The sequence below is a fragment of the Brienomyrus brachyistius genome, chromosome 8, assembly GCF_023856365.1.
Source record: "Brienomyrus brachyistius isolate T26 chromosome 8, BBRACH_0.4, whole genome shotgun sequence".
NCBI classification, from domain to species: domain Eukaryota; kingdom Metazoa; phylum Chordata; class Actinopteri; order Osteoglossiformes; family Mormyridae; genus Brienomyrus; species Brienomyrus brachyistius.
The window spans coordinates 1,598,691-1,620,431 of NC_064540.1; the positions used below are offsets into that span (position 1 = coordinate 1,598,691).

The 21,741-nt window shown below is 44.1% G+C and overlaps 1 protein-coding gene across 2 annotated transcripts; it reads right to left on the minus strand.

Annotated features, from left to right (window-relative positions):
- Positions 1-1,583: 1,583 nt before the first annotated feature.
- apcdd1l (adenomatosis polyposis coli down-regulated 1-like) lies at positions 1,584-14,034 on the minus strand. 2 transcript variants are annotated; one of them, XM_049023944.1, is made up of 4 exons: positions 13,628-14,034; positions 6,226-6,409; positions 5,452-5,971; positions 1,584-3,437 (listed from the first exon to the last, which is right to left on the minus strand). In XM_049023944.1, exons 1-4 carry the CDS (start codon positions 13,710-13,712, stop codon positions 2,667-2,669), a joined length of 1,560 nt encoding a protein of 519 aa, XP_048879901.1. In that variant the 5' UTR covers positions 13,713-14,034; the 3' UTR covers positions 1,584-2,666. The 2 variants fall into 2 exon arrangements, with proteins under 2 accessions (XP_048879901.1, XP_048879900.1); XM_049023943.1 differs by having other exon boundaries at positions 6,226-6,412.
- Between the last annotated feature and the right edge of the window lie 7,707 nt (positions 14,035-21,741).

The following is a 21,741-nucleotide window of genomic DNA, read 5'->3' on the forward strand; positions in this document are numbered from 1 at the left end:
GTGGGTGGATATAAATGCTGAAGGATCAAACTGGAAACCATCTGTGAATTTTGCCTCATCATCTGCATGACCCTTGAACGGACTGACTTAAATGGCCACAGGAGCGTCTTTTGGTGTCTTGCTCAGTGCCAGTGATGAAAACTCGTTTTATTATTTTATTTAATGGATGCTGTTAATGGGCCATAATGCTGGGTTCTGCTCTCCATGCCCGATGACTGACTTATATTATATGCACAAAAACCACTAACAGACTCTGAAAACCATCGTTCTTTCTTCTCTCCACATCCCACCTCACCCCCGTTCATGCCATTGGTATATTCCTCTATTATTTTTGGCCCAATGATAGAACACGAAATTAGGAATGTGTAACCTCCTCATAATGGTGGATCCAGAACATTACTGCTATGATAAACACCAGCCGTTTGAACTCTCTGTCCCTCCTCATCTTTGTCATTCTGCAAACCCAAGCCCTTGATACACTTGCCGAAACCAAAAAGATTACCTCACCCTGCTCCCAGTCGCCATCATCATCCTGACAGCCCTTAATGGGAACAGTCTGCTGCCTTTGGATCCAGTGTAGGCCTCTCTGTTCCTCTCCCCGTCGCCTAGCTCCACAGCCTGCTCACCACCACCTCTCTATTCCTTTTACGGAATAAACCCAAAGCGGCATAGTTACATTTGCTCCAAATGTTTCATTAAAATATGCCAACGGCGAAATAAAGCGACCCGTAATCACTGGGAGTCTTAACGGTGAGGACTGGAGTTTAAATACCTGGCAGTATTTCAGTGTAAAGCCAGGATCTGTAATGGTGAGTATGGTGATTGCAGTGACACCGAGGGATGGACGGAATTGGGGCGACGGGAAGTTAGGAACACACCACTGCGGCCAGTCCCTCCCGCCCTGTTTCCAAAATGGGTTCATGCAAATATTTGGGTGTTGGAAAATAACAAAGTACCTATACAGTGGGCCACAGTTCTGGCCACAAATGACACTTAACTAAGAAACAGTTGTAGTGAAAATTAATGTTAAGAAACTGAGATGCAATACTAATGATGATTATTATTTTTTTACTGGAAGGCAACAGAGCTTTGGCCGATATCTGTCAGATCTTCCTTATAAGCCTTAAAGTTTCCCAGAATGCTCTGCTGGATCCAAAACATAAGCACCTGCTGTCTCTCGGGGAGGCCTGTCTTCATTACTTCTCACGTGAGTTAGTAATTTTTCATCTTACGTTTACTTTCCTGCTTAAACTGCTTCAATGGAAAGTTTAGGTGAAGCGATTAAGTTAGAAATACACTCCGAGTTAAACCAATTTACCCTCCTATTGTTTTTCTTGTGAAATACGGCAACTTTGGCTGGTACAAGATTATTTATCTGCAGTTATTTTCCTGTCACTTTAAATTATCTTCCAAACTTTAAGTCATAGCTATAACCGTAAATAATACTGCTCACAAGCTGTGCATGTGACCTCTCACGGTATGTAGGCCTATTGTTTCATTTTACTACAGAATTTCACCATTGCCTTTTGTATTTACATACTCCTCTTCAAACATGAATATGCACATAACACCTTTAAACTCTCTAACTGTATCATAAAATACTTTAATGAAACTTATATTAGACAAAATTATTGATAAAATTGCAAAGATCCGATATAAAAGCAGTTAATACGAGCATCTTTGGCACCCACGTATCTGATTTGGTATAAAACTGGGGAACAAAGCAATCTATTGTTTAAACATCTTAGGATAACAATAAATACGTGTCTGACTGGCGTCACATCGCTTTATATTCATCATGTACAAAACCCAAGAAGGACCCCCCCGGGTACGTCTTTAAACAGCTTCATTAAACTGTCGCGTAGTTTCCCATCCACTGTCTGTGCTGGATTCAGGGACCGTCCACAAACTGCTTATGGGTTTCTTTGTAGCTGAGGTGCAGTGAGGCAATGATTGTTCACTGTCCTTCACCCAAGTTGGTCATCATAGTCATCGCAGTCCCTCAGACACTGAGCTGGTGCACCGAGACAGCGGACGTGTGACACAGCAGGGATGCAGGCTCCTATGCTGAAAAACACGCGCTCTTCCCAAAAGCTTTTCAGTCTGTTTTTCACATCCAAAGTACTGCATTTCCCGTTTTGCGATGAATTTTTTTTTTTTTGCGATTTTATGTTCCGTTTAAGAGTTTGTCATCTGGAATGTCTACATCCTATGCTCAAAATAAAAGTTCACGGATATATATGCATAGAGAGACACACCTTACGTTATTAATACTGTACAGCCGTGGACAGAGAAAATACATCCTAATCCGTACAAAGCTGTTATACAAGGGCCTATCATCAAACTGCCACAAGTGTTGTTCTAAGATGGCACTAATAGATAGTTCTCCAGCGTTAGGCAGTTATCTGATATTAAAAACATATTTATACAGACAGATTCATATGAAATATAATGTTATAACTGCAGTAAAAAGATGATTCTATTTGGTTTTTAGGGACATTCTTAGGATAAGCACCATATTCCACGTGTTTCTGCACATTCCGATCTGTATTCCTGACAAACACGGTAAAATAAAGACGGCTAAAGAATAAGGCTTGATGCACAACATTCATACTTCTGCTGGTAACGACACAGCAAGGCAAGCTCGACTTCCAGCAGCATATATGTCACGGGGTCTGTACGACACACCAGCCACCGAACAAGGAGGCCAAGACCAAAGCAAGGAGCCACGTCAGAGAGGCTACGCCACTGACAGGCTGGAAAGTGAAAGATCTCTGCTGGTCGTGGCGGTGGGACCCACTGACATCCATTCTGCACTGGATTAGCGGAGCCTGGTAGGATGTAGGGCGCTTGTGGGGACGGTCTGGACTGGAGCCATCGGTCGGCCTTTCTCCAGTGAACAGCAGGGGGCGCTGTTTGTGATCGAACTCTATCTTGAAGAGCTCGTACTCTTTGTGTGGCAGCTTGATCCCCAGCGGAGTGCATCCATGTGTGGGGGTGATATCCTGCTCCACACCCACCGCCCAGCCCCCGGCCTGCCCGCAGCTGCCCCCCTGGGAGGCATTAAACTCCCTGGCGACAGCCTCATCCTGAGCGACCACTGTGGCCCGCGTGACCTTGAAGACGAACTCAGTGGCGCCGTGTATCACGGGCGAAGGCCCCACGCGGGCGTAGTGGCCCCATGCCCGCACGCTGAAGGTCGGCTGGCGGCACATGGGGTCAGAGTAGTGCCGGTAGAGGCCCTCCCAGCCACGCAGGTCCTCATGGAAGGTGAAGTCTCGCGTGAGGAAGAGCACGGCCGGCCGCACCTCGCAGCGCTGGCTGACCCAGCGCCCGTCCAGGGACAGCGGCAGGGTTGGGGAAGATGGCAGCACAGGCGGGTGCAGCTCCGAGGAGCGGTACGCCAGGCCACACACCGGGCACGGGTGCACATGGTTCTGCAGGAAAACGGGTCCAAGATGTAAGACGCGTCCAAGTCCCAAACATTCATAATCCAGATTATATGGAACCTAGTAAACCCTTAGCTCAAATCACATATAGTCACTTAATTCCATGTGTTTAATTCAGGTATCTATTGAAGACAGTGTCTAGGACCTGTGTAATCAACAATCTACTCAGCGGTACACATATACAGCTATTTCACAACCTGAAGCTTGACAGTGATGCATTTTCCTGCACACTGCACTCAGTACACTGTGTATCTGACTAATAAAACTTGGAATTAACCTTGTGTATGGCGCTTATCCATATATGGGCAGAAATGAAGGTAAATTGGTTTGTACTGTAACCCTAAAGTTAGTGTTAGCGGACCTCCTATATCCATGAGCAAAGTACATCACCTAAATTGCTACAGTATATACATCACTTTTCCCAACAAAGAACCAGAAACAGCACATAAATTACGGTTATTATACTTCAGTATTATAACTAAGTGTGAATTTAGCAAATCAGTTATTAACGTGGTATATTTTCCATAAAAGCGTTATACCGCCGCGACCAAAACACGTAGCTCTCGTTTCATATCATACTATAAACACTATATATGATGATACGGATATTTGTCGCGACGGCTCTTATTTCTGCCTTCGACGGCACACAGTTTTGCTTGCCATAAGGATATTAACATTTTGAATTACAAGACCGGTGTTTAGACGTTGGCTACCATACTCCTTGGGTTCAAAGAGTAGGGGAAAAAATGAACAGAGAAGGGCTGTAAGGGCGTGCAAGCGGAGCCCGCACATGTGGCGGTAATGCCGCCTGCAACCAGCCGCTATAAACTTCACGGAGTCAGCAGGGCAGCGCCGTAACTCCGGGGTGGTCTGAAGGCGAGTATCACAAAAACATAGCCTCGCCAAAAAGTCTCCATGCGCACGGGAAACAATCGGCACTCCAAAAAATACTGAATTATAACTGAATAATTTACGTAAAATACAAGTTTATTGTAATAAAAAAGAACTTCAGGCTTAACATTCTCATAGGCAGAAAAGTAAGCTTTCAAAAAAAGTTACGTGTTCATTACCAGTTTCACGTCATTACCAGTAAAAGCAGAAAAGAGCGGATGATTAACGAAATTAAATACTGCAAAAGCAGAAAATTTTGAGGAACAGTAAAAATGTCTGATATATCATTCTGCCAGATTTTTCCTGACATGTGATTATAGTGTTGTTTTAAATATCTTGATTTAACCTGTTGGTTCACCCTACAGTGCTGTGTTATATTCGCAGAATCGTTAATGAAAATAACGATTCGTTTTCATTAAAGTTAGCCAAAAAAATGGCAATGGGGATTTTTCTGGCTAAACTGCTGAATGGAAAGTAATGAACTTTAAAAGACCGTTTCCCTCAGTAGCTTATTTCTTATTGTATTAAAATAAAAAAAAAACACAGACGAACCCTCAGATCTTACGAGCTGCATGGTGGTGAATGTCAGTTAGTCCCAGTAAAATACAGTAAAACATAATTTGGATTCGCATTACAGTGTGAAATTCTTACACACAAAGTCTTGTGGCTTGGGTAGGAGAATTGGACTTGACACAAGAAAATCATACAGCTGAAATCCTACATTTTATTCTACACATATATATGTATATATCCAGCTGTAGAAACACATAAATAATGAAATTGAAGCTCTGTGTCACCTTCCACATGCTAGGCTGCCGCAGTTTGTTTATGCACTTGGCCGCAGTCCATAAATAATTGCACTTCATTGCAAAAGTGAATTTGGCTGCAGAAATATATTAGTGAAAAAGGTAAGCTGTTATGGAAGTTTGCACGTGTTAACGCGGTAATTTATCTTCTTCTAACTAAATATTAACAAGCAGCGTGAGTATTTTCATTTTAGATGTAGAAGCACAAGGTTCAAACTGACTTCAGCATGGCCATCTTCTCGGGCAGTGGGCGTGTTTGTGTAGCCGTCCCGTACCGCATGCACGTGCCCTGCCCCCCGCCTCACCATTGTGTTCTGTAGCGGCGTCTGGTAGCCAGTGGGCCGATAGCGGGTGCGATGTTCCCACTCCGTGTGGATGTCTCCCAGGAAAAGCTCCTGAACCAGTCTGCTGTGGATCTGCTGCCGGCTTTCCAGGCGCAGGAGGTCCAACTCCAGCATGGAGAAGCCCAGAGCCCCCAGGCAGTCCCGGCCCGCCTTGGGGCTGAACAGATCGTAGAGCCGCCCGGGCACCCAGCACTCCGAGCCACTGCATCGACAGACGGCCGGCAAGCGGGCGGCGACCTGCTGTACCGCCGCGGAGCTGTGGAAGATGATGGCCACCCTGTGTAAGTGGTGCTCAGCCTCGGTGCCCCCGCGGGTGACCCAGGAAGCCTGCCGCAGACGCAGTTTGCCCCTGATCACCAGTGAGTAGGCTGGGTCCTGACACCTGCTGTCCCTGTAATAGAACTGCAGGGCTTTGAACAGTCGGCTCGGGTAGAACGTATATAACCGGGTCAGGAACTCCGGACCAGGTCGCACTTCACACCTGCAAAAAAAGGGTCGTGTTTGAAATTGAGCTGCCTTCGCCAATTCCAGCAAAACCACAGGCAGCTTGAAAAATTCAAACCTTACAAACTATTGTGTTCATTCTGCCAATTTACATTCTTTTCCTTGATGTTTACTCAAAAATTCAGTATTTACTCATCGACTAAATGTTTACGTTACCAGCACGTGCTTAGCTCCAGAGTTTCTTTATAGTCGTAATGTCTCCATTGAGGACGTCAGCTGAACAGTACTTGCCTGGTCGAAACCCAGTTTCCGTCCAGCGTTGGTGGGATGACTGCGCTGATGCTTCCCCCATCCTGTAGGTGGCGCAGCTGAGCCTGGCACTGTGGCTCCCATAACAGCTTGGCAGTACTGTTGGCGGCCAAGGTGAAGGGGGCTGTGGGAACCTCCCACAGTTTGCTGCTGGACACCAGCACAGCTGCTAAACATGGAAACACATGCAACAGTCACGCACACCTTGTTGCAGATATATATACAAACTGAATTCGCACTGTTTGCATTAGCTTAAAAGTCACTGAAACATGCCGTACCCTTATTAGAAAAATTCATGCAGGACCTGGACAAATAGCCATATGTCCCACATAAGGTCAACACCACAGTCTGTTATCTTACAATATTTGCAATTTCAGTGAAGAACAGGCTCTTTTGCATTCCTAGACGTTACCAAGATTTTCAACAGTTACGTTCAAATGGCTGTCAAGGCCGGTATTTGCACGCGTTGTCTTTATTCTGTGTAAATGACATAATTTCATTTCATTCCAAAGAAAATTCAAAAACTAGGCCTATTGTAGCCTACCAATCTGCAATGTACCTCGCGAATGTCACATGACTAAAGAAATTCCCCAGGAATAACGCAAGAAATTACGAGAAAAATATTTCATTATTTTACGAGATTTTCATTTGTCACTGCTCGGCGATTTCCAGATATACGCATTTATATTGCTAAACAGATCTAAAAAAAATTAAGAAATCAGAGTTTTTAAAAGTGAGACTCATAAATCAAATGTTCATATCTTTTATATGAAACATATGAGATTTCAACAATGACTAATGGGTGGATATGAATCACAATATTACACGACAGGCAAATGATTATAACAGACCCTTAAAATAACAATCTGAAAGCGGAATAAAATCTTCAGCATCGGGGGTTACACTAACCGTTTTAACCTTCTATGTATTCCAGTATTATACATTCATTTAAATTTAACAAATAGGCCAATCAAACATAAGGTTAAACTGTATATGTCCATCGACTAATTAATTCTGTGGATAAAGTTCAAGTTTAACAATAACGGAAAACGCGCTTATTCGTTAGGACAAAATATGAAGTGAATTAAAGCAAAGGCATAAAATACAGTTAAGCACCTGTGGGAGTTTCTGATAAGATTATTATCGCACTTATGGAGGTGTAGGCAGTGAATAGCTCAGAAACTCTGTATATAAGATCTTGGCAAACGGAGAAACTCGGGAAAACGGAAAGCACCATCACAATTAGGAAAACTGGTGTGGCGAAGATTAGCTCGTGTTCTATTTTTTTGGGCAGCAGTGGTCTTACAAATGGCGTAGGAAGAATCAAAATTGAATACAAGTATAATAAGATTATTATTTTAAATATCCGTTAGTGAGCCAGCTATTGAAAGTTTTTCCCGTTTTTAAAACTCTTGGTTGTGTGTAAGAAAATACACCTAATCGTTTATAGAACAGTATAGCTACGAATGCGGTAGGACTGTCTCATCTGTGACTGGTAGTTGTCTCTAAGCTGATGATTTCTTGTGACCATGCACTGTAATCGTTAATTATTTAGTTAGTTTGATGTTAGACGGCAGAGAAAATATGAATAAATGAGAGCTGCTGTTTTCTTAGTAGATGTAGGATCGAGACCCACAGAGTTAATCTGAAATTTAGATACAAATCCAACAGGGGGACTAAGCTGCAGGTGTGGGGGTAATAGGTTCGGGTCTCCCGGCGCACGTCTATGCGCAGACTCTGTAAACACGGGCAAAAGCTGCTTCGTTTTGTTTCAGTGAAGCCTGAAGGTTTGCGTACTTTCACTGTGCATGTCCGTTTACTCGTTTCCCCGTAAGCCTGCTGTGCCAGGCGCCGGACATTGTGTGGTCTTGGAAAGCGATGGCGAAAGAGAGCAAGGCCGAGAAGGCCACCTCAACTCTGATTTCTGATTGAACCCAAATGCTCACAAAAGTGAAGAGGCTCTTGTCCGGGGAGGGGGGGCGTGTTTGTCAAGAACCGCATAGTTCCAGTTTCAGCCTCCTTATGCAAACATCAAGCAAGGAGGGCAGAGTCCCTGTAGACTCGTTTCCTGATTTCCTCACCTCCACCCTGCTGCGCCACCCCGATCGCAGTCCAGGGGGCTGCTCGAATTAGCAGCGTTTTGCGGATGATCTTATTCATGCGCTGACCATGTTCAGGAAACGTGCTGTGTTTGCGTTTGGAGTAGAAATCGGGGATCGGACGGTGTAGTTTTGCGGATGTGTCGGCGTTTCAATGGCTCTGTCCGATGGCTGAGGTCCAGTTACAGCGTATTTGTGTTCCCACAGAGGGACAGGTCCGCTCTGGGGCCCCAAGAGAAGCTTTTTTTCTTCCAGCGATGGTTTTAATTACGAGGTTTAGAAGAGCCAGCGTGCTTCTCCTTGAACTACTTCGAGCCAATAATAAGACCACTGTTTTTAATGTGCTAATCAATCCGCGCTTCAGTGTTGTTTGTTTCTCAAACGCTGGGAATCATTTCCATATGGTGGCGAGAACTGACGCTTTGAGGAACCTCGTGCGCACATCATTTTCGTCTCCATCCTCAAAAACAGAATATATATATATAAAATGCAGAAACTAGACAGCGTGTCAGACGGCCTCTTCTGTTTTTGCCATGGTCCACATTATTATCGATCCAGCTTACACTTCAGTTACTTTAACCTGACCGTTTGGTAAGGTTTATTCGCGCGTTTGTTGTTCTTTCGCGAACAGGTTAATTGCTAATGCAATTAGTCTAAACTAGCAATCGTTAATATATGGATAACATATTGACATCGAGGACCGTTTTTTGATCATTTTATATAGCATAGTCCTGTAAAGCAAACCCCAAGGGAGTCTGAACCCTTCTTTGGAGCAAGCGCAACCATGCTTGTAAAGAGAATTCTATAGAATATATAAAGTTCTGCCTTTTAAGAATCAATACAAGATGACCACTAGATGGCACTGCTGCGAGCTTCCACAATTTATCAATTTAATTTAGTCAGGACAGGACTTAGATGGTTCAGAGCCAAAGTAATCTTTCTGTGTCGATGGTCCATCGCTAGACATTTCCACACTTAAGTAACGCTGATTTGTCGAAGGAATGCTTATGTAAAACTGTGCCTGTGAAAATATAATTTATGGAGGACCACCAGGGATATTTTTTTTGTGTATTTATAATTTAAAGTTTGGCAGCTTGGCCTCTTACAGACCCCGTCCTCTGGGAAGATTCCGGCATTTCTCACATTGTCTGTCCATACAGAGCCATCTCGCTCAAGACACCATGTTGGTGATGCCAGCTCCAGTATTTTGGGTACGATCTGGCTAAAGCCACAGGGGAGGTGAAGAAGGGTTCCCAGCCTATTTCGCTGCACTGCACGCTTCCTCGTGTACGTCTTGGTGCTTTTGGCCCCGAGCCCGTCGCAGAAAACCTAAGCCCTCACTCACCACCGCAGCAGTTAATGCAGCACAATACCCCTCTGCTGCCTTACATCTGCAGAGCTTTTTGCAACCACTGACCCTTTCATCGCCGATCCTGCGGCAAGCAGGGAATGTTTATAGCTCATTTGTACATGGAGGTTCTCAGACTGTTCTCCTCTTGCTTTTCTCTTAGTTCACATTTGCATTCGCCCGCGTTGCTGGCCAGGCAGCAACAGACAGCCCCAATTGACCCCCCACTTCCCTCGAGTTCTGCTTTTAAAATGAGGGGGGGGAGGGGGGTCAATAAAATACAGACTTGCATGTTCACACAGCACCAATGCAGAGATGGTGAGGTTCATTTGTAATGTTCACGCCACCCTTGCACTCATCATTCATAATTTTGGTGGTAAAAAATCTCACTGATGAGATAAATCTGACCAAACCGAATGCATCTCACACACCCTTAGTGCACATAATCACTCATCAAGATATTTTTTTATTAATATTGTAACAGTTAATATAAGACCTATGTATTTGTCTGACTTCTTGTTCCAGAATCTTTGGTGTCAAAACACATATATTATTATTATAAAAGAGGAAATCGCTGTTCTTGATCTTTGGCAGATGTTCATAGAAGGAAGTCTTAAAAATAAACTTAATCCTTCCCTCATTATGTATTTCAGCTTTGCTGTTTTTTCAGAGACAGGTTAGGTTTGGGTATCCTCTGGGCTGAATTCATCTAAAAACACGTAGGAAAAATACACATTGCCACTACAAAAAAAAAAAAGTATATTTTTATATGATTTTTGAAATGCGTTCCTTTGTGAAATGGCCTTGACATTACTGCCAATTAGCATTTCTTCAGTTCTCCATCTGTTTAGCCTGTCTGTGACACAGTTCAGCGGCGCAAACATGCCTTGCTTTGAAGTAAAAGGCTGCCTTACGTCTGGATATCCGCTAGTTTAGTCGTGGTCACCAGTAACAAGCTGGACTCCTGAAGGTGGGGGCTTTATTGCACAGTTTCACATCTGCACAAAATGACTGTCAGACTCGGGGCTGAGAGACAGGTGGGAATGGATGGGGAGGGACTCAGTAGGCAACTCATTAGAATAGAAATAACCTGTGATGTGTGTGTGTGTGTGTTGGGGGGGGGGGTACTCGATTAATGTCAGTCGTCCACACAGTTAAAATGGTTTCTTTTCTGATATATAAACCGTTTTGTTTCTGGCCTTTGATGATCTTGCATAGTCTGTATTAACTTATCCATCTTAAATTTAATTCAGCCGCTGCATGAAGCACTTTAGAGGGAACTTGTGTATGAAATTCATTAATCACAAGAGATGGGTGAGCCAGTCCATCTTCAGTTTTTTTTTTTAAGTTAGTACAAAGGGGGGAAACCGGGACGTCTGAGTTTGGGGGGAGGGGGTGACGTCATTTCCGGGACACTGATGTCCTGGTGTGCCTCAGTACTTCATACGATTGTGGAGGTTGAGCCAAGATAAAATTATTAATCATTAATTATTAATTAAAAAATTAATCCCATTATATATATATCAGTCACAAGAGTGGCTTTCAGTCTAATTTTGGATAATATGCTTTCTGTTAAACTAAATTTGAATAAATAGTTTTATAAGAAAAAAACAATGATTAGGAAGCACTAACACTAAGTAAGTTTTAACATCTTAGGTAACTATATCTAAACATAGGTTGCCAGATATATTTAAATTATAATCCGTTTATATCACCTTTCCTTGCAGCAATTTGGAATATTCACAGTACATTTTCAATCCATAAATCCCCCTGGTCGCTACAATAATTGCTGTTATAATGTTGTTTAAAAATATTATATGGTTGTCATCACCAGTTATTGGTCCTTTCTGATATTAAATAATTTTTCAGAAACTTTTCTGTGAAATTCAACAATTTATGTGTAAGATTTTTGGCGCTGGTCTTGTGCCACTTCATTCTTTTGATCTTTCTTACGTGTTCACGCGCCAGGAAGCGCTATCCCCAATGAATTTATTTTAGTTAACTTAATGTCCTGTCTATTGCCAGTGATCGATGTTTACTGAACATTTATCTTCCCCACCGCATCTGGTACCTCCTGTTCAGCTCCTTAGCCACTGTGACACTAAATGCCCTAAATTATATCTTACATAGTCCAAGTATTTCCCCACAAACACAAACACTGAGCAGTTTTAGCGCACGTGTTCGACATCTTCATCTACATACGGACAATCCGCACCGCAGCAGAGTGATTTAGAAGCCCCGCATATACTGAACATAGATTGAACATAAAAAGTAATTTGTTGCGGTGGTGTGTCATATCAACATGGAAGAAAAGCATCACAAAAGGGCATTTATAGGTTTAATAGTTCATTTTATAAGATGCAGCCTCGTTTAATATGTGGGGAAAAATGTGCAAATATGAAATATATATAATATAATTACTGTTAGTTGGACGAAATCAACACAGTTGCCTAGAACACATAGTTTTGCTCCTTTTGTTCAGCAGTGAAGTTTCCCTCGCGGTTCGCATTGTTTGAACAACAAATCTATGAAACCGCATTCGGAATATTGAACTCGCGCGGCCTTCGGGGGCAGAAACGGGAGAGGGCGTTTGACAAGAGGCAGATGACCACAGTGCTTTGTCTGGACATAGTACTCGTTCTAGTATACGTTTCTTTGCAGATCCCCCCCGTATAATGTTAAAAACACACCCGGTATCTGTTTTGATATGTAGATGTTGATTGTACAGATAAAAAAAACAATGGCAGGAATAACAGGATAGTATGTAATTGCTATGCGTATAAGAATGGCGAGGTTGTGGGGAATCCTTGAATTCTTGACTTGGGTCAAAGTAAAGAAACGCTATTTTATTATCTCGAGCACTGAAGATGGGGCATTGCCTCTCATTCTCGCCATCATAACTGGGAAAAATATTTGGCTTCCATTGATGGCAGTGGAAAATATAGGGGATATAAAGTTGAGGATTTGTAATAGCGGAGCCCAGTTATTCCATCTATTACCATAATCAACGTCACTTTCCGAACTGTGCTTCTGTGTATATAAGGAGATTTTTAGTTGATTTTTAGTAAATTGGTTTCCTGTTCTTAGATAATGAATAATGCAATTGGATACATTCGTCAGAATGATTGTTACAGTTCCTAAGATGTTTGATTTCTGTACAATAAAGATTAATATTTCCAGATTTTTTTTGAGAAATTCACAGCTTGTGAAATCCATCTGGATCCCATTAATTCATAGTCATCTAACTTATATTTGTCTGATTTGGTGTTTTAATGTGACATATAAGACCAACAATAGCTTAAATATGCCATTATACGTAATTCAATTCGTTTGGATACTGTATTTTATAGAATGACGTTTTACTATCTTCATCATCAGCCATTTTTAAATACTCCAACATTTTAATCTTAGTAACTTTGAAATTCCAGCGAAAATTTTGCAAATAAAGTATTAGTGAACGAAAACGTATTTTACCCCTGCTCACAGTGCCACCATTATTAGCCACTATAAACCAGAATCTTTAGTTCCTCAGCCGCAGACGTGCAACTTAGCGCACCTGTGTCCGCTACCGTGGCTTGGCGTGGGAAAAGGATCGAGGAGAATGTGGCACTAGGATCCCAAAACGATGCCTCGTAACGATGTAATGAAACTCAACCGCAACACAACTGGCACCAAGGATAAAGCGTAAATCTCAGTCGAACAAGAATGAATACACATTTCCGTCTGAACGCACACGAGACAAATCCACAAAACAGGCAAAAAAAATCACACAGCAAGATCGCAAGCAGACAGTTTTAGTCTCTGGTCTCTGTGGAGACGCACGTATCAGTGAGGATGATCTTCGCCAGCACATCGAGAGATAATTCAGAGATATCTGAATCAGAGATAAAAATCCGGTGGAAGCATAGATTTGGGTGTGGGGGGGATTTGCACTCACCTTCCAAGAGGCACAGCAGCCAATGTGCTCCCAACAGGTGAGTGGGACTGTTCCTCAGCATGATCACATGTACGAAGATACGCATGCCAGGCGAAACGAGAGTCCTTAACCTCCAAGATTAGAAAAACGTCCTCAAAAAACTACCACCAAACCCATTGTTTTGTCAGTGAAAATTAACGATGTTCCTTAATTTAAAATATTCCTTATACGTTTTTTTTAAGTTATGCAAACGTAACCGAATGCATGTTAATTTGCTAAATGCTTATTAGCTTCGGATCTTCCTGTTATCCGGCGTGAGAGTCATCAGATCATAAAGTTTTGGGTCCGTCTGACAGTGTCGTTGTCTGAGCAACTGTGCCGCTCTGAAATGCCAGTCCGGCTGACTGTGCCTGTGCGGGGGCTTCTGCTTCACTGCTAGTTAAAAGAGCAACGAGGGATGAGGGGGAGGGAGAGAAAGAGAGAGAGAGGGAGGGAGGGGAGGAGAAGTAGGAAGGACTTGAGACTTCCCAAAACCAACTCCCTTGGGAACATTTAGAGCAAGGTGCAGGAGAGCAAAGTCAATGCAGGAAAAACAAAAGGTCAGAATTAATCCTAACCAAAAAGCACCTATTAAATGAAGAGGGGTTTAGGGGGGTTTTCACCTAAAATGTATGGTAGTTCAGATGATTTTTATAGGGCAGAAGTGAGTTCAAAAGGTCCGCGATTGCAGGCAAACTTCTATCTCACAGAAGGGGATGTTCAGATCCTGCCAGATCTGGGCCATCTCTGTGCCTGGAAACCACATATGACCTGCGTCTCCGACCCAGAGCCAACTTGGTGTCATGCCCACTTTAACATCATTCTGGGAAGATGGATGAAGACACAGTTGTTGCAGTAGGGGTTTAAAAAACCGGGGCTCTCCGCACATAAAGGCAAACAGATGGGTACAGTTTGTTTAAAGTGTGTTTCGATTCAGAGTGAGTTTTACAGGCTGAGGTTAAAGCCCAGCTTCTCTAGGATTGTCACCATCTGTCCAGATGTGATCTGTGCTTTTGAGGCGACGGTCCCATTTGGGCAAGACCAATACTGAGAGCGTTCCAAAACATGTGCTGACAGTGCCCCCCATTGGGGGCAGGCGGCCGTGCACCCTCCCACTCCATTCCACTATTCCCAGCTTACGGCCCAGCAGACATAGTTCCCCATGATTGTGGTCTGATTAGCCTTGGACCCGCTTCAAATCCGACACGCTCACACAGAGAAACACATGCTGTGTAATGAAAAGGGAAAAAAAGACCAAACCCCCCCATTCCTCTGGCAAAGTGGCGTCTTCCAGCACATCCCGTCCATCGGATTCGATTAAACTGAAGTGCAAGGAGTTTGCAGACCAAAATATTTACTCTGGCTCAAGCCGGTCTCTCACCTGGTGGACAACAGGGTGGGGCGCATGGAAAGAGGGGCAGGGAGGTGTTGTTTTATTTTTAAAGAGGGGGGAAGAGAGACAAAAAAGATGACCATGACATGGGCAACTCAGAGAGAGCGGAGGTTGTGGTTGTTATGTGGCAGGTTTCCAGGCGGCGGGGGGGGGACCCAGGTGTGGGGGGGCCAGGATCGGGACAGCCAGCCCTCAGCGCTGATAAGATGCCCCCCTCTAATCATCACACATTCACATCCCCAGCACACTATCTGGCAGCTGCCTGGCTTTTTCAACACAAACAGCCACGCGGAGACTGGCAGGCTGTCGCATTCCCAGGACCCCCACCCCCCGCGCCCCCCCCCCCCCCCCTTCCTGCTCCCGGCACGCGAGGGGCGAATTCCTTCACTCCCGTCAATGATCGCGAGTGCAGTAATCGGCTTCTCTTGAGGAACCTCCAATCCTTGACAGACATATCAGCTTAGTATTTTTTTCTGGGTAATTTACAGTCGCCCCCCCCCCGGTATAATACTAAGCTGGGACATGTTTCCTCAGTAGGGATTTTTTTTTAACTGCACATTCATTATTCCAAACAAAACATGTCCAAACAACATAGTCTGTTTGATTACTAGCATCAGACAATCATACAGTAGTTGCGATGAAGCCTCTTTAAACAGTCAGGGAATGAAAAAAAAAACATTTCACAAAAGCGCAATTGGAATTCTGCATGAAGCACAAAGACAGGCATCTCCACACTGCTCCCAGATTCGATTCTCCACAGCTGACTTCAAACCAGCAACCTTTAGCCCTGCCGTAGCATCTGCACGCATTGCCAGCTTCCTGTTGCCCAGGCAATTTCCACAGCTGTGTCCCCCCCCCCCCCCCCCCCCCCGTCTCATTCAGGCCAGCGGCCACTAGGACAGGAAAGACAAGCCCAGGAGGCTCTTTCAGCAAAGCCTGACGCCTACCCTCCATCATCAGACAGTCTCCTCTCTCTAGAGCGAGGGGGAGTACAGTGCATTCCCTCCCATGTGCTATAGGACAGCCACAGATTCCCCTATTTACACTGAAGCCCTGATTGTGTTTAGGTTACCCCTGCGACAGCCAACGTTTCCCATCTTCCTGTTTGAATTATCCTGCCCATTTGTTTAATTTATATTATACCTAAATGGGAAGCTACAATGAAAACGTAATTGTTTTGTGTGCTTTAGTTAATGCCATTTAACTTTTTGTCTGAGTTTATTTTTTTATACCTGGTGCGTGCATTTGTATATTTCTATCTTTTCTGAACAGTTTATTGAGTCACTCTTGCATGTATAATTAATCATCAATCAGTAGTGATGGAGGACAAATGAGCTTTTGAAACTCCCAGTGTTGATCGTAGACTCATTCAAACTCCTTCTTACTGGTTAGTTCAGTGGTTCCCTGGAACTGATTGACAGTGTGCTGTAATCCCACAAGCCACTTAGTTCAATGTTCTCATGATTATTACAGACTTATTTAAGAGTTTTCTTCCTTTTTTACGACTCTTTGGGGTGCACGCGGGTTCTCTCAAACATTTTTCCTGTCAGACACTTTTTTTCAGCCTTCCTTTGTTCCGCCCACATGTTCTACATCCACTCCAGAACACCTCAGCAAAACCAGAGAAGCGGAACAGGAGAAAATTGCATCATTGACCAATATATGGGTACAGTGAGAAGGCAACATGCGATATTAATCTCAGTGTTTAGTCTTGGATGTTTGCTATTATCACAAGTCTGTTGGATGAATTTCAGAAATAATGTGCCTTCTTAGGGAAGACCAGCCCAGCTCATGTTATAAGGGCCGGCTGGATTGTCTCTGTTTATGAAAGACAGAACTACATAACCCACCAACTTGGGTGGCTGCTGGAGATGCACAATGTTACGGCAGGGGCACAATAGAGAGATGATCCACAGTCCAGCACACAAAACGCAAAGGGCTTTATTTTAAACTTAACTATAAACCAACAAACAAAAGGGACCACAAAGGGTCTAGCACAGGCGTAAAATAAGAATTTTACGGACTACAACTAAACGCAAGTAAGAAAAAAAAGAACGTACACAAAATCGGTTCTAGGAGCAACCACAGTGCAGCATATACAGGAAGAGCTGCAATGACCAAGTGAAGAAGTGAATAAAGGCCCTTAAAGGCCTTGAAAAGGGACAGGTGCATGCAATATCCGAATAACCAATCACTGATGACTAGAGTAACAAGGCACAGGTGAGGGTAATTAACATAACTACAGATTCAAACACTAAAAGGTACTGGGAATATAGTTATTATATTCTGTTTTACCTAAACTAGGCACATTTGAACCAGGATCAAAGGTATAAAAAAAACTGAAATATATGAACACAAGGACATCATAAACTGAAGGAAAACAGGGGCACAAAACATCTAGCCTCAAACCCACAACAGAGTAGTTGCTTGGTTCCGAGCTGCCTACTTAGCCCATTAAGCTACACAGCAGCCACATAGGATAGGATGGCGACAGGAATCGATCCTGACAGCACAATATATCAGTTACCATATCAGCATTGGCTGATATTCCTTAAAAATCATTATATCAGTATCAGTGTGATATGTCAGTCTTGGCCAATACTGCCAGCCGATATTCACACTTCATCCATTTTCTATACCTGCTTGTCCTATGCAAGATTCTACAAGAGCACACTATAGTCTGCATACTCTGCTGGAATTACTATGGAAAATTACTCAATTAAATTTGAGGAAGAAATAATAATGGAGTAATACATTACTTCTTGAAATTTAGGATTGTTTCTTATGAGCTGACCAGGTGTAGCTGTAACTGTGTGACAGAGTAAGAGGTCTTTAAGATCTTTGTCCCATAAGTGATTTCAGGTGTGGTAATTAATTCAATTCAAATGTTTCGATTTCAATTCAATTCAAATGTTTCGATTTCAATTCAATTCAAATGTTTCGATTTCAATTCAATTCAAATCTTTGGATTTCAATTCAATTCAAATGTTTCGATTTCAATTCAATTCAAATCTTTTGATTTCAATTCAATTCAAATTAATATTAGGTTCTCTCAAAGCGCTTCACATTGTCCCTGTCCAGTGCCCCCAGAGAGTAAGCCAGAGGTAACTGTGGAAAGAAAGAAACTCCATCATAGGAAGAAACCTTGGGAGGAACCAGACTCAAAATGGGAGCCCATCCTCCTCTGGGCCGGCAGAGGAAGTCCAAAATAGGAAAGTTCCACTTTATAAAGCACAATTGTGTGGGTATTAATGTGGAAGGTCCTGCTGAGGTCGGGGCGGGCAGGTGAGGAAGCTGCTTCCTTCAGCAGGGTAGAGGGGTGGAGGGTCCAGCGGCAAGCAGATGAGGATGGCAGATGCCAGGCTGGGTGGCCAGACAGGGAACTGCCCACATTCAGAATCTCCAAGACAGAACTGAACAGTGCATTAATAAAACTGTGTGACAAACAGTTGAAATTACGGTATATGAGGTATTTTGTAGTGCAATATAGAGATAAGGAGGCGCTGGCAGTTCTAATGAACTATGGAAGCTTAACTAGGTGGGAGAGGTGGGGGGACTGCAGGCGTGAGGAATCCCTGAACACCACACATGGGATATATGAAGCCCGAGCAACAGCACTGGACATCTAGTTCATCCAAAATCAATGACACTGATCCCTACCCAGCTCTGAGCCACAGACACTAACCCTATCTGGGGGTTTGAACTAGCTATCAGCTTTGTCACCTTATGCTAGACTAAGCGAGTGAATTTTTAGCCTTGACTTTAATATTGTGAGTGAGTCTGAATCTCGGATGTTTGCTAGTAGGCTATTCTGTAACTTTGGAGCCTGTCACAGAAGATCATTCTACCCATAGCCTGGTTACCCACCCCATTGAGAGTGTAGTAAATGGGGGGGGGGGTGTTAAACAACTCATCTATTTAAACAGATATGTACAGCTGTGTGTCATTTGCATAGCAATGAATACTTACATTGTGTTGTCTAATAGTATCACCAAGGGGTAGCATAACAAGGTGAACAGTAGTGGGCCCAGGACAGAACCTTGCAGAACACCACACCTCACTGTGATGGAATCAGAGGATTCATTGTTCACATGAACAAGCTAGTGATGGTCAGTTAATTATGAGCGGAACCAGGACCGTGCCTGCCCTTTAACACCAATCAAGGCCTTCAGCCTTGCCAATAAAACGGCATGGTCAACAGTATCAAATTCTGCACTTAGATCCTGTAGAACCAACAGGGATCCCCCAGCTAGGGAACAGCAACCATCATCAGCAGTCACAAGCAAATCATTCATGACTCTAACTAGTGGAGTTTCAATGCTGTGATTTGGCCTGAATTGATTGTAACAGGGGGCGGCATGGTGGTGCAGTGGTTAGCACTGTTGCCTCACACCTCTGGGACCTGGATTCGAGCCCCCGCCTGGGTTACATGTGTGTGGAGTTTGCATGTTCTCCCCATGTCGTCGTGGGGTTTTCTCCAGGTACTCCGGTTTCCCCCCACAGTCCAAAAACACACTGAGGCTAATTGGAGTTGCTAAATTGCCCGTAGGTGTGCATGTGTGAGTTCATGGTGTGTGAGTGTGCCCTGCGATGGGCTGGCCCCCCATCCTGGGTTGTTCCCTGCCTCGTGCCCATTGTTTCTGGGATAGGCTCCGGACCCCACCACGAGTAGGATAAGCAGTTTGTAAAATGGATGGATGGATGATTGCAACATTTCATTAATGTGGTTCTTTTGCAAGAACAGTGAAAGCTGACTAGCAATTACTTTTTCTTAGATTTCGTGGGAAATGAAATCCCCAATGCTGAAATGCTGGAATTACCGAGCAAATATCTGAGATAATATACACTCAACCACAAGCTTAGTCAGTCTTTTGTCATAGACCTTGTGCTGGTCTTCCTTGGTGTACATGCCCTGAGTTTGCCCCAGTACATGAAGTTTTGTCTCCCACACTGTTGCCAACCATGTAGAAATGCTGGGAATTGTAGTGGGGGGGGTGGGGTGGGGAGGGGATGTTTGTCAAGGGACCATTTGATTCTGACATAGCTGTCATGTTGAGCTCGCTTTTCCATGTGCCGGAATTGGCCATGGATTCCCCATACTCATGAAACATGAGCCAAAGGAATCCATCAGCCTGGAAAGGGTGAGGTTCTAGTAGTGCATCGCCCTCACATGTCATGCCTTTGTGTCATTTCACCATGACCTTCCAGGCCCGTGTCAGATGACGTGAAAGACTGAAAACAATGGAGTGAGAGTGTTCCGGAAAACCTTTCCAACTCCTTTCATCCCTCGAGTCTTGTTGAGCCTACCATTTAATTTATGCATTTATTTGTCGATTCATTTTATCAACATTATCTCAGCGGAACTTGTAGTCATTAAACTGGCTAAAGAGACTACAGAATATCAACCATTCGTATTGGTCCACTGATGTGTGAGAAGCCTGTTTTGTTCCTTAATCTTAAACGTAGCCTATTGTTTCAGATGGTGGTAGGGTGCTTTTGGTTATATAAATGACGACTAAATCATTAGTCATGATTCAGTGCTGACAGGAAGAGTGGTCTTTTTCCTTCATTGCTTGTCAGGGTCCTCAGAGGCCCCATACAGTAATTGTCCAGATCGAGGAAGTCATCGAGAGTGAGATTTAACAGCTGGGAGTCCAGCGTCAAGCAGTGCACGGGCACTTCACAAGGCGGCCACGTCAACGTGCGAGCCTTCCCGCCAATGGGGGCCATCTCTCAGAGCCTGACGGAGATTTCCGAGACAATGAAACAGTTAACGCCTGCCAACGGTTCTAGAAACGCTACCAAAGTTCCATACATTGTTAGTGGATCGCCTGCCTGCTTTGGGCTTTGATTTATTGCAGTCGTTGACATGGAATGTATACCAGGCTTTATGACAAGACGAACCGCGATGCGAGTCCCAAGTGCAGTTAAAAAAAAGAAAGGTATAGCGAGGAAGGGAGCCAAATTTCTAGCCAGCCTTTCAAAGCCATTAGCTGAAGAGATCAGTATCTTCCTCGCAGCGCCGATGGAGAACGCAGAGTTTTGCTTGACTTAAATCTTCTGCTGCTTTTCACCGCAGGAGCAGCCGGCGCTTCAGGCCCGAGATACGGGCAGCGATTGACGTTTCGGAAACTGCAGCTGAAAACGGGACATCAGACAGGGGGAAAGGCGGCGACTTCTGAGGCCGGGGCAGTGAGGTGCTGCAGTGTTGGCGTCATGGACGCGGCGGAGCAAAGCCCTGCAGCACACAGCCTCCCAAGTTTCATGCCTGCGTGCAGGTGTTTGGCAGAGCGTCCGATGCGTGCGATGAGGGAGGCCAAGAAGAAGCTTCAGAGGAAGATCAAAGGAAGCCACACCAAACAGAAGTCCCGCCCAGCTCTCAACGTCTCCCTCCACTGATCTGAAACTGATAGATTTTCTCTTCTGTCTTCCTCCTTAAAGAAGGTGAAATCGTATCAGATTGCCCGCGCACGAGATGAGGACCGACGATCACCTCCCACGCGTTTGTTTCGCAGGCCTCATTCCTAAACAAACAACAACAGGCTTTCCCAGGAAACCATAACCACCATTCTTAACGGTCCTTTCTCAGCTATTCATGGACAGTCATTGTGACTGCTGCATGCACCTGGGTGCCTGCAATCCTCAGACAAGGTGATAAGCTTTCGGAGACTCGACTCGTCACTATTTACTGTCCTCTGCTCAG

Coding starts and splice junctions, on each gene's coding strand:
- apcdd1l (XM_049023943.1), bottom strand. CDS start 13,712: ATGCGTATCTTCGTACATGTGATCATGCTGAGGAACAGTCCCACTCAC. Junction 5,972..6,225: donor GGAAACTGGGTTTCGACCAG/GCAAGTACTGTT, acceptor CTTTTTTTGCAG/GTGTGAAGTGCGACCTGGTC. Junction 3,438..5,451: donor CGCCGCTACAGAACACAATG/GTGAGGCGGGGG, acceptor GTTTTCCTGCAG/AACCATGTGCACCCGTGCCC.